Source organism: Ailuropoda melanoleuca, chromosome 6, assembly GCF_002007445.2.
Source record: "Ailuropoda melanoleuca isolate Jingjing chromosome 6, ASM200744v2, whole genome shotgun sequence".
In the NCBI taxonomy this organism is placed as follows: domain Eukaryota; kingdom Metazoa; phylum Chordata; class Mammalia; order Carnivora; family Ursidae; genus Ailuropoda; species Ailuropoda melanoleuca.
In genome coordinates, this window is record NC_048223.1 from 37,236,837 (window position 1) to 37,250,256 (window position 13,420).

A 13,420-nucleotide genomic window follows, 5' to 3' on the forward strand; every position below is an offset into this window, starting at 1 on the left:
TGCCAAGGCTCATGCAGTAGCTTCTGGAGTCAGGGTCCCACCCGCACGGGCCCCAGGCCTGGAAGCACACACAAGCCCACCTACGGTCACCAGCTCCTTTATCTGGCAGTTGTCACACACAATGATGAAGGTCTGCTCTGCCTTTTCTAGGCTCGTTGGGAGGAACAAGACCTGGTGGAGAGAAGGGCTGCCCTGTTACCTCCCATTAAGGAGCTGCCCTCCTCCTCCTCTCAGACACACACCCTCTCCCCTTGTTCTCCACTTCTCACTTCCCTCCCGGCTCCCCCCACCCCCCCTTCTCCCTAAGGCCAGGGGGTTCCACCAAGGCCCCACCCCAGACTAATGCAGAAAGCATGTTGAAAGGCATGAAGAAAAAGTTCAGAGACTGAGCTACAAACAGCTCAACACATGAACACGGTTAACCTCATTCATGATAAAAGAAATGTAAATGAAAACCACCCAGAAAAAGTTTTCACTCTTCATACGGACAAAGAGCAGAAAGCCAGCAATCAGAAATGCAATGATAAGATAGCTGAATTTTCTTCAAAATAATCTGGAGGGCAGGGCTTGACTGGAAGAGACGGAGGGGCACAGATGCGATGAGGTTGGCCAAGAGTTGATAAATGTTGACTGGGTGCTGAGAACACGAGTGAGTGTTAAACTAACCTCTCCCATTTTTGCATATGCTTTAAAATACTCATGACAACAGGTTTTCTTCCCCTCTTTTTTTTTTTTTTGGTAACAGTTTTTCTTTTACATTTGATAACACACTGTATTGGCAAGGGTGCGAGGGAACAGACACCCTGACATACCCACATGGTAGGGATTTGGGCAACATGAACCACAATTCTGACCAGCAGAGACCCCGGAGTCGGCAAATACACTTCCAGGACTAGAACCTCCCGGCAGACTCACAGTGGGACAGAGTGATGTATGGAGTCCCTGAAATGGCCAGAGATCAGAAAGGATTTTCGTGGCCAGCAGCAGGGGACGGCTGAGCTGGGTTACGGCGCACTGGTGTGGCGGGCTACTGCACAGCTGTGACGAATATGAGAACACTCTGAGACAGAGCAGTGAGTGGCAGGACAGGGTAGAGCGTGGGCAGCGATCTGTGGAAAGGAAAGCGAGAAGCAAGGGAAAGAAAGCACAAACACGGTTGTTCGCAGGCACCGCGTTATCTGGCAGAGCGGTGAGAGACTGGTGGGGCTGCGGCCTCTGGGCGGGTGAAGGACTTGAAAACCACAGGGAGAAGGAGCACTTCACTGTTCATCTAGTTGCACCTTCTGAAGTTTAATCATGTGAATTTGTTTCCTGTTCGGAAAAATCTTTTAAAAGATTTTATTTTTTATTTGACAGAGAGAGAGAGAGAGAGCACACGAGCAGGGCGGGGGTGCAGGGGGAGGGGCAGAGGGAGAGGGAGAAGCAGACTCCACGCTGAGCAGGGACCCCGATGCGGGGCTCGATCTCAGGACCCTGAGATCATGACCCAAGCTGAAGGCAGACGCTTAACTGACTGAGTCACCCAGGTGCCCCAGAAATATGAATACATTTTAAAACAAACCCCAAACAATCAATAAAGTACACAAGGAGTGCCAAGGGGAAAACCCTCCCCTTGACTCCTCACTGCTTCCCGAAGAGTCCTGCTGCTCCCCTCTTCCTTTCCCTGGAAATCACAGGAAGATGAGATGAGGGGATGTCCTGGCCTGGGCAGGGGTGGCCGGCCCCAATTCCTTAAAGCCACACCACAAGGTACTGACAAGGCCTGGACCAGGCAAGAGGACCCAAGCCACTCTCCATCAGCAGGTGAGGTCTGACAAAACCCTACAACACCCTGAATTGGCTTCATCCCAACCCCAAAAGCCAGGTTCTTACCAGGGATGAGATTAGCACAGACATGAACAAAAAGGCATCGCTCCAGAACTCCCAAACGAGATGCCATCAGGCACTTGACACTGGAAAGCAGCTAATAAAGGAAGCCTTCCTTTTCACTATGGCAAAGCAGCTCACAGAAGTCGTCTTCAAACTTTGCTGCACACTTGCAAGGCTTTAAAAATCCTATGCCTCAGGCAAACCCCAGACCCATTAACTCAAAACCTCAGGACTAGGGCCAAGACACCCGTGCGTTTGCAAGATTCTCAGGAGATTGCAATAGGTAGTTTGAAAGCCCTACAGCTCTTGGCTCAAATCCCCTTCCCTAGAGACCAGACAGCTTTCACTCTTGAATGTCAGTGCCTCCTCCAACAGGCTAGTGAGGAAGGCCACATATGCCTGCGGCTCAGAGTCTGATCCCTGGACTGGGCAGTCAGGGAGGGTGAAGGTGTGGAGCAAGAGGGGCAAGGAGACAGCATCATTTCTCAGACTGTGCTGGGGATCAGTAAGCAGGTGTGATGAGCCAAAGGGGCCACTGAAAGAAGCTGGTTAGGAAAGGACAAGCCCCACAGCCTGCAGACCCAAGTCTGGGAGCTTCTGCAGAGGTTCAGAATAAGGCCGAAGGAAGGCCTTGTTGATCATATAACTGAGGATGAAAAAGGAAAGAGAGGACAAAGCCACTATCATCCCCCAGGCACCAGATCTGGCAGGGATGTGGGGAAGGTGTCCAAGAGAGACCAAAGAACCAAAGGAAGATTCCAGAGGCAGCTAAGATGGGAGGGACTCTCAGGCTAACAGTGCGGACAAGCAGCACTGGGGCATCATGATGGAATGCTAGGGCTGTCTGCACTTGCTTTGTAAGAGGGGTCAGAAGACAGTCAAATGACATCACCCCAAGAACGTAGGAACCCCCTCCTACACAGAAACCATCCTGGAATGGGAGTGGATACTCAAGTCACGAAAACACAGAGGCCAATGAAATCAGGTGAGCAGCTGTGGAAACAGCTGTGACCAGTCGTGACGAGGAGAAACTATATGTCACGTCTAATTACCTACCTCCATACATACAGCCTGCCCCGGAGCCAGCTCAAACACCGAAGGCAGGATTCCAAAGGGAGGTTGCTCGACGAAGCCAATGGTTGCAACAGCCTTAAAGAGAAGCGGAAGATTACACAAGAGCATGGAAGAGATTGTAAAATCCAGCGCTCCAATTACACACTTTTCTCCTCCAAACATCCTTTTTTGCAATCTGAAGGATTTTAAGGATCTTCCAGTACGCGGCCAATGAAGAAACTGAGGCTCGCCCATTCCACAAGCACTCGCTCCACCTTCCCTGGGCCGAAGGCTCACAGAACACCCGTGAGGAGCTGAGCGCTGGTAGGAGGTAGGAGGAACACCACTGACGAGTGCTTCAGACATGGAGCAGAAGCGTGAGAGGAGGCCCCGCCAGGGAGGAGGGCTCCCAAAGCACAGTCCTTTCCCCACCCCAGCGCTCTGCGTGGCTGCCTCTGTCCCCAGTCCACCCCCAGCTCTAAGTTCCGGAGTCAAGGGGAGCTGCCAATTCGCTGGCAATGGAAGCCCTCTCAGCGCTCTGGGGACACAAACCCACACCAGAGGACCCTGGCAGGTAACAGAAGTGAGCCAGATGGGCTTGGAACACGCAGTTCTCTGGATCTATCACCTGTGTTCCAGAGACACAGTTATAGAGAAACAGATCTGGAAAATAACAGTGTGAGCACGTGATCCATGGGGCCAGGGCTCGGTATCAGCCAAGGGGCCACGGGGAATCCTGGCCCAGTGCTACACATCTTCCGATTTTTCTTTTCTCTTTCTCTCTCTCTCTCTTTTTTTTAAAGATTTTATTTTTTTAATTTCTACACCCACGTGGGGCTCAAACTTACAACTCCAAGATCCAAGAGTTACATGCTCTACCAACTCGGCCAGCCAGGCGCCCCTCCAATTTTGCAGAGACTGGAAATGCAGAGTTTTAGGTGCAATCTCCCTAGTTTTAAATGTTGTCCCCCAAAAATGTTTTTGAGCACTGTGCCAAATAAATACGCACACAGAATTCAGCCAAAGAGCTGCCAACTTAGGACCTCGGATCTATGAAAACGTTTGCCACAGTAATGACTGAATGAAGGAGTAAATGCAGTGACACTTGAGCCAGGCTTGCAAGGATAAGGGAGGTGATACAAGCTGCCCAGGTGACACAGGTCTTGGTGGAGTGACAAGAACTACAGCACTGGTCTGCATACATGTTGATTATGGCAGCTGAGTGAGAGAGACATTACACAATTCTTTTGTCTGTGTGTCTCCAATCACAGGTGCACTCTAGCAAGTTCCTCATGGGACTGGGGTGGGAGGGATTTCCTTGATGGATTTGCTCTTGCTCCAGGTAGCAGTCTGCAGTCACTCACCCTGAAACTTGGTGGCGGCCAGCTCTTTTTGGGCATAATGCAGAACTTGCCGACGCTGAAGCCCACGTTTTTGCAGATGAATCTGGTTATCTTCATTCCCCCAATGAGGCAGTAACCACAATCCAACACTGGTGACACTGGAGCCATAGGAAAAGAGGCACAAAAGAAATAACACATCGCTCTGAACAGGCCCTATTGCCCTTGTTCACCTGAGCTCCAGCCAGAGCTCAGAGCAGCCGTGGAAGGATGCAGGGGCTCCGGCCCAGCACCCAGATCAGAGAGGATGAATGGGGACATGCCCTGAGCCCTGCGCCTACATGGCAGCCACTGGTCTCCAGAACAACAGGATTCTGTGCTCACTGTTGATGCAGGCCTCAGCCAGGGCCACGCAGCATGGCCCTGGGGGTGGTGGGTCAGAGTCCTAATTTCCAGTCTGTGCCCAGCCGAAGAGGCTGGCTGCTAATGAGGGAGCCCAGCCAAAGCCAGCCTTCCCAAAGAAGCCACCCACACAGCCACAGACGGGACATCTGCTGAGGGCCCCAGGCACCCCTTCCTTGCCTCAGTGTGGCACAGGCCCACTCGGGGATCCAGGAGTCATCAAAGCCTGAGCTGGGGCTAGCTAGGCTGCTGGCCTCCTCTCCTGCTGTGTGCAATTCTGAGTCAGCCTCCACTGGGAAGGAGGACAACTGGGGCCTGACATGGTGGAAGGTTGTATGGAAGCTGCTAGCAGGTGCCTCCTTAGGACCCAGAAGCCCCTGCCCAGGAGGACCAAGTCATGTGCTGCCACAAAGGGGCCCTGAGAGCTGGCAGTCTTTACAGGGACTCGTCAACCCTAACTGAATCCCAGGAAAGGCAGAGCACACACTCACATGTCAGCACTGGGGGTGGCCTCCTGGCCTGCAAGGGGATCAGGAGTGTGTGGGCTGACTGGGTCTCGACTAAGATAAAATCATCAAAATCCCCAAGACAGTCGGGAAAAAACTGGACAGTGTACTGGCAGGTCATTCCAGGAGCCACCATGCCGCCTTTTCCTGGGAACATCCCTGTGTGTGACAAAAGCAACAGATGAGGACCTGGGGAGCAGTCAGCCCCCAGGGCTTGGGTTCAAGTGCTATGGGTGGCAACCAGGGGGCACAGGTAGACCCCATCACAGCTGGGCTGTTCCATGAGTAGATGCCTTTTGGGCCAAGGCCACGCTGATGGCAGAACCACCAGGGCATGCAAGGGGGACAGGCTGCTGGGGCAGGGAGTCCAGGTGAATATACCAGGGCCTGGGCAGGTGGTGGGGAAAGATATGGTCCATCTGGAATAGTTAGGGGAGGCCATGCCTGGCCTGATGGCTTAGAATTTATTTTGTGGACAGCAGAGAGCCATTTGGGCTTCTGCACATGGTTAGGGAGGGGAATGACATGATCAGAGCTATTCTTGGATAAAGCACTGTGTTGTGGAAGCTGGAAAGCTGGCTGGGAAGCCCCCACAATGGTTTAAATGAGGAATGAGGATGACCTGACTGGGGGCAGTGGCAGCATGGAGGGTGAGCAGAGGGCAGGCCCAGGGTCCAGAAGGGATGCCTGGAGAAAGGGGCCGGCAGGACTCAGAGACATCACCAGGAGGATGGGCAGGAGGTGGGCAAGCTATCCGCAGAGCGGAAGGGCCCCAGGGACTGCTAAGGGAAAGGTGGGCCCAGGCTCATCTGATGGTCAGGCGGGTCCGTGCCAGGAGCAAGCCCCACCTACAATTTTGAGGCGGTCCAGACCACCACCAGGCTGACTCACCCAATCCCAGAGCGAAGTATGGCGTAGAAGGCGGGAGGACTCGCAGGTAGCGGCTGGTTGCAGTGGTGTTCTGCAGGGAGATCACCATCTGCCCAAAGGTCAAGGGAGCTCTTTTAGACAGCAACACGCATGGCCAGGTAATATGAGGCCTAGATTGACTACATGATATGGAAAGTGGGTAGAGGTGTAGATGAAATGAGTCTGGGCTGGGGGATGGGCACATGGGGATTCACCATGCCCCTCTATCTACCTTAGGTTGTATTGGAAAAAATAAAATACAAGGTGAACATGAAGGCAGGAATAGATCTGACCTATGCTTTGCCCTCTTTAAAACAAGACCTACTGTTTGTTGAACATCTGCTATGTGCCCCCCAACCTCACAATAACCTGGAAAAGGTGGGAGCTATCTCTACTTTACCCTGAAGAAGCTGAAGTTTGAAGAGGCACCTTAACCAGTAAGTGACGGTCTTGAGATTTGAGCCCAGGACATCCAACTCCAAAGTCCTGCCCGCCTGGCCTCTTACTTTGCTGACTTCTTCTCCCCATATCCCTTTGGGCCACTTCTTCCCACGGGCTCAGTCAAGAGGTGCTTGTGGGCACCTGTATGATAGGGCTGTAATTGGGCCTCCCTCCACCACTCAACCCATGCAACCCCTATTAAATCCTGCCTTCTCTTCTCCCCCCTCAGACTGGGAGACCCCCAGGGGCAAGGCCTGGAACTTACACAAGGGCACTCTGCACAGGGCCTAGCACAAAAGAGGAGCTCAGTACATGAACACATCTTTTCCTTCTCTTTTGTGAAATATTATACTGGGAAAAACGTAAAATTATAACATGACCAAAGCCATGTTTCCATCACCCAGCTTAAGAAAAAACATTAAAAATACAGATGAAGCCCTCCCCCAGCCCTTTGCCCTCCACCAGATAACAGCTACATAAATGTGAAGTGTGTGTCTTCATACTTTTATTCATAGGTATATATTCCTAAGTCAACACTTGTCCGTTTTTGGCCAACACAACATTTGCACCAATCCATCTGTGAACCACAACCAAGTGTGGAGAGACCCATATTATGGTTTTAATCTTCACTTCTCTGTTATTAATAATGATGAGCATTGTTTCATACGTTTATTTGCTATTTGGGGTTCCTCTTATGTGAGTTGTCTGTCCATATCCTTCTACCATTTTGCCATTTCTTTCTCTTATTGATTTGTAGGAGTTCTTGATATATTCTGGGTGCTAATTCTTTATAAGGTATATGTTCTAAACATCTCCAAGTTTATAACTCATATTAGCTTTTGATGTACAGTTTCTAAAATTTCAATATAAACTCTATCAACTTTTTGTGGTTTTTGCTTCTGTTTCAAGAAATCTGTCTATAACTCCTATATTTTCTTCTTTAAATTTTGATGGGCACCTTGGTGGCTCAGTCAGTTAAATGTCCAATTCTTGGTTTCAGCTTAGGTCATGATCTCAGGATTGTGAGATCAACCCCGTGTAGGGCTCTGTGCTGGGTGTGGAGGCTGCTTAAGATTCTCTCTCTCCCTCTCCCTCTGCCCCTCCTCTCTCTCTCTCTCCCTCCCTCCCCCTCTAAAAAAATAAATAATAATGATAATAAAATTAAATTTCACTTGAAAATAAATAAATAAACAAATTTTCTTTGAGATCTTTGCTGTAAAGTACTTTGCTTAGGGTATGGAGTGAGGTAGGGATTAAATTATTTTTCAAATGCAAGGATGCCATCTCAGTTTTGTCTCCTCAGGGGTGCACATGTGCACGGAACAGCCTGAGCAACAGCACACGTGGTTCCCTCCATCAGGCTGCTGTTCCCTCAGACACAAGCCAGTTGCACCCAGTGCTGAGATTCATGGTCAAGGTGTTCATGGCACAGCTGCTCCTCAGGTCCACTGAGGCATTGAGAGAGCCTTGCTCCAGCCACACAAGGCAGACCTCTGACCAGTAAAATGTGCCAGCATTTTATGTGGCTTCTGAGGGGATGTGACGCAAGATGAAATAGTCAACTGCACTCAATGGCAGACAGCTCAGTAACACATTCTCGGATTGGCTCTTCCTCCTTTCCTCAGTCCTCTCTGGAGATGCGTATGACAGCACACACTCTCGCTGCCTCAGACTCTGCTTTATGAGGCACCCAGGCTATGACAGTTGGCATCAGAAGGGTCCTAAGGCAGCAGACCGTTAGGATGCGAGTCTGGCTTTCCCGCCAGTCTGGTAGCAATCAGAACTCCAGCTGGTGGGAAGTCGGGTGTGATGACCCCTGGTACACAGTGGCATCACAATCACCATGGCTTTCACCTGCAGTCAGCTGAGATGAGGTGCAGGGGGAGGTCAGGCACTGGAACATGGGGCAGCTTTGGTGCTTGCAAGTTCTGGGGCAGTGATAATAATGAGGGCTGTAGAGTGCGTTGGCTTTTCTTAACAGCACTGGAAGACGCAGAGGGAAAAATGACAGGCTAAGGGCAGCAAACTGCCAACTCAAGGCCCACTGTAAAGACATTCCTTGCATTCCTGAGTTATACACAATTTGCTCCTGGTGCGCACGCACACACGCACAGGCCCACATCCACTTCTCGCTTGCTTTGGCTCGCCATTTTTCACCTAGTATTTCTGCACCTATGTCTTTTTTTTCCCCCTTTCAAATGTCTTTTTTAAGTTACCAAAATATTGAAAGGAAACAAAAGAGCAAGTATATGAAACCTACAGCCCCAGGGCTTACAAGGTACAGGTCTCTATTCCCACCACAACCCTCAGCCTTCACACTCACAGCCTGGGTCCCATCTGCCCCCAACTCAGGACAGAGAAGCTGTCTCACAGCTTCCAGAGGCTGGGGACTGGGAGTGTACCTATGTTCTTCAGCAATCTGGCACATGTTTTTCATCATCAGAGCTCCTTATCTGGCTTTGGGGTCAAGGTAATATTAGGCTCTGTCTTAGTCCATTCAGGCTCCTCCACAAAATACTATAAACTGGGTGGCTTATTACAACAGAAATTTATTTCTCACAGTTCTGGAGGCTGACAAGTGCAAGATCAAGGCACCAGCATGGTCACATTTCGGTGAGGGCCCCCTTCCTGATGCATAGCCAGCACCTTCTTATGTGTTCTCAAAGTGGTGGAAGGGGCAAGGGATCTCTCTAGAACCTTTTTTACAAAACACTAATCCCATTCATGAAGTCCCACTCTCATGACCGAAGCACCTCCCAAAGGCTCTACCTTCTAACACCATCAACTTCAGGGCTAGGATTTCAACATATAACTTTTGGGGGACATGAACATTCAGACCATAGTAGGCTCATCACTTAATAATGAGGGTATGTTCCTCCTTTTTCTAGTGTCTGAAACAGTTTATATTTAATAGGGATTAGCTGAAATGGTTGGTGGTGTGCACCTGTAAAATTATCTAGGCCTAGCATTTCTTTTGCTAGAAAGTTTGTTTTTCAGTTATTTTCATCAAAGTTGGAACACCACAAAGGTAAAGAGTCAAAGGTTCTGAAAACAGAAAGCCTGCTTTCTTCCCCTGAACCTGTTTCCTGCCATTTCCTGTAATACTTTTCCCTCCCTTTGGTTGATTATTTCAGAATATGTCTCCAAATGGCATGATACTTTTTCTTAATTTGTAAGCATTAATTATGGATGGGTGATATGGACATTCTCTCTTTCCTCTCCCATATTCAACTCGCCATATGATATGCCGTTCCTATCCCCCATCTTCCCAATATAAGTTATATCATACTACTTGGTTAGTATAGTAATTGATGTTTACATTATTGTCACTGTGTAAATGATATTCACAGCTGAGCATGAAAGTGTCCCTTACGTAATTATTGTCCATCCAGAGTTAATAATGAATTGATTATTTTGTTTAATATGTACTTATTAATAATTCAATCTCCCTGCTCTACTCTAATAATCTCTTCCCAAGATGTCCAGATGTATCAGGGGATTCTTAGCGATATCACCCCCATAAATCAACCTCTGCTAGAGCCTTCTGGCCTCTTCCAATCTGGGCTGCTTCCCTGCTATACCTACTGCTAACTCTCACCCAGGACAACCCCTACAGCAGTTTTAGGACATGTCTACAAGTTCGCTGACACTCCTCCCATGGCGAGGTGAGGTGTAGGCATCTTCCCCCTGAATCTGGGCCAACAGTGAGTCACTTGTAACCTATAGCATGCAGAGGAAATACTATCTCTACTTATCCCAGATGACTTCCAAGGTTAGATCATACAGAGTGATACAACCTCCATCCCACTTGCTGGGATGTGCAGTTAGAAGCTCTGATGCTCACTTTGAGTTGCTACGTACCATCTGGTTACCCTGAGGTGGCCATTCTGTGAGGAAGCCCAGACCACAGGGAGAACCGATGTGTGGGTGCTCTGGCCGACACGTTCTGCTGTCTGCTGACAACCAACCACTCTCTATGCAAGTAAGAATGCCTTAGAGAACTCCAGCTCCCAGCTTTCGGGTCACCCCTAGGCACTGACTCTTTGAAGCTCAGGCCTCCAACATCGTAGAACAAGCCATTCCCATTGTGCCCTGTCTGAATTTCTGATCCAAAGAATCTGGGAGCATGATAAAATGGCTGTATGAAGTTGCTAAGCTTTGGGGAAATCTTCTTTGCAGCAACAATCACTGGAAACCCACTTAACCATTAGGAATCTGGGGATTTCCTTCACCTCTCTCCTACGTTGGATCTTTCATTTCCCACATACCAGGCGTTCTTCTTCCTTGGCTTACTCACTTGTAGGAGAGCCTGTGCCCCAGGAGTTTCCTGAGGAAAGTGCATGGGACATACATTTGTACAAACTTTACAAACTTGAAAATGTTTCTATCCTTAAACTTTGTAGTGTAGTTGGGTAAATAAAGTATGTACAACAGTCACATGCCCAACAAATGCAAGGTGCGTTTCTAACAGATATCACTATATATAATACAATTTATATAATACACTGTGGCAGACTCTCTCTCTTCTTCGGAGGCTTGCTCCGGGGAAACCAGCCACTGGCTGGGAGGGGCGGGGAGGGGAGGGAAGAAGAGGGAAGGAACTAGTTGATGTGGAGAAGCCTCTGTGGGAGGCCCACAGGGAGAGGAACTGAGATCCAAGCTGAAAGCCAGCATCAACCACCAGACACGTGAGTGATCAGCACTTTAGAAACTTCTAGCCTCCAGTCTTCTGGTTAAGACTCCAAACTTCACAGTAAAAATAAATCGTTCTCACTGTGTCCTGTCTGATCAGCAAGCAAATGGCTATTTTACTAAGTCTTGAGGCAATTTGTTATGTGGCTATAGTACCTGAAATACTGAATATATTAAAAGAGACATATATTAAAAGTCGCCCTTGAAACCACGCCAGAAAAAAACATTTCAAGTACTTTTTTTTTCTATCAAATACTTTTAACCACAAATGTTGTTCTTAAGCTTCAGAAAATAATACATCTGGGATATATGCCTTTCACTGTATAAATACTTAGAATCCTGCAACTGGACATCCACTTATCGTGGAGATCTGACCCTGAGCCTCACTACAAAGCCACCAGATGCAGAGACTTCCAGAAGCAGAATTTGATTCCAAGATTCTTCAGATGACTATGGGAGAAGGGAGCCACAAGCATGGAAGGGGAGGAGGAAGGGGGGGATTAGACTAGTACTAGAGGCATCAGTATAGTCATGATTTTAAATACTATGCAACTGTGTGTGGGCATTTGCATATACACATGCGTACATACATTTGCATATATACGGTTAGATCTATGCAACTGCTCTTTTTCTCCAGCTCTGTCCACTGAAAGGACCCACAAGCAATGACACCCCAGCAGCGAACAGCAGGTCTAGTGCTTAGACCCTGGTTTCTAAACACCTAAGTTTCTGTGTTCTCCACAAAAAGGAACCAGGGCCTCTTAGAAACTGATTCCAGAACTGGGACAAAGTAAGGACAAGATGAATCTGGAACATCTTGTAACGCCAGAATGCAAGGAAGTACTCAAAAAAAAAAAAAAACCCCACAAAAGAACACAGGAGACTCCCACTGGGGAATACTTATAATATTCCCACTGGACAAATCTAGGATAATTACAGAAGGAAAATGAATTCTGACTTTAAATGAACTCATTTTAGGCTAGACTAACGTAACTTCATTATTTAGAATGATTCTAAGTAGATGTGCTCTTAAATATTGGCCAAGAAAATGAACTCTATGCAAATAGCTAGATTTTACAGTACTACGACGATACATATCTTGAAAAAGATAAAACAATCAATTAATCAAAGGGGAAAAACCCAATTACTTCACTAAAATCGACCAAACTGATCTTTAAGATGTATGTTCCTGATTAGACCCATGCTGACCAAAAAACTGGGCACAAAATAGGTTCTAAATGTTTCTTATAATATTTATAATTACCCTGGTATATTTTGCTCTCCTCTACTGTTTGATGTTCAGGTATAAAAAGGTCATTATTCTGCCAATATCAAACTGACATCCCCAAATGATTCTGCATCAGAGAATAAAGCCCTTCTGGTTAAATTCTCTCCTTTAGGAACTTTTGACCAAAATGGGAAGAGCTGAGAAATTTTCATGAGGGTCACGATTCAGACCTGGCCTAAGACACAGTTACTAACAGCAAACACTGGATGAATCACTGTTCCCAGGCTACAAATTTTTTCTCTCTCCTCTCAGTTATAAATTTGCTTTTGCCTTTGTTCACTGACAACAGTATGCTACCATTCCTCATATGAGCATGCAGATAACAAATTCCTCTGAATTATTCTTTGACAACATCCTTCTACTAATGAGTCTTCCAATCCATGAATATAGTATATTCAGTAGTGTGCTGGTGAATGGTTAATGGCAGGCTCTTGGGGGTGGGAGAAAGTCTTGATTTGATAGTATTTGTTAATTTCCATGGTGTAAATACTCCCACTGTGCGATTTCAAGATACCATCACTGAACATGGAGCTGGGGAGAGATGTTCATGGTCAGTTCTCATGAGCTACTATGACCTGGCTCCAACATACCACTGGGTATTTATCTATTCATCTATTTGGGTTTCCTTTAATTTCTTTCAATTATATTTTTAGTTTTCTGTCAATGTCTTGCACATATTTATTTAAATTTATTCCTAAATTTGATTTTTTTAATGCACTATAAATAGTATCACATCTTATAATAGTTTGCTCTGGTACAGAGGAATAAAATTGGTTTTTGTATATTGACTTTGTATCTAAAGACTTTCAATAAATTCACTTAATTTTATTTAATTCCAATAGTTTATCTGTAGACTTATTTGGATTTTCTAGGTACACAATCATGTCATCTGTGAATAATACTTTTATTTTTGTAAATAT

At 47.2% G+C, this 13,420-nt stretch overlaps 1 protein-coding gene across 11 annotated transcripts in view; it reads right to left on the reverse strand.

Moving 5' to 3' along the window:
- DLEC1 (DLEC1 cilia and flagella associated protein) overlaps positions 1 to 13,420 on the reverse strand; it is a 71,771-nt gene that overhangs the window by 26,418 nt on the left and 31,933 nt on the right. For 10 of the 11 annotated variants that reach the window (XR_004626039.1, XR_004626038.1, XM_034662237.1 and 7 more), the window contains 5 exons: positions 6,062 to 6,149; positions 5,156 to 5,329; positions 4,287 to 4,423; positions 2,926 to 3,018; positions 81 to 171 (listed from right to left, as the gene is read on the reverse strand). Coding sequence is in view for 9 of the 11 variants with exons in the window: in XM_034662237.1 (XP_034518128.1) it covers positions 81 to 171; positions 2,926 to 3,018; positions 4,287 to 4,423; positions 5,156 to 5,329; positions 6,062 to 6,149 (583 nt within the window). In the remaining 2 variants the exon portion in view is untranslated. The remainder of the gene's footprint in view (positions 1 to 80; positions 172 to 2,925; positions 3,019 to 4,286; positions 4,424 to 5,155; positions 5,330 to 6,061; positions 6,150 to 13,420) is intronic. The other variant, XM_034662240.1, reaches the window with a different exon arrangement.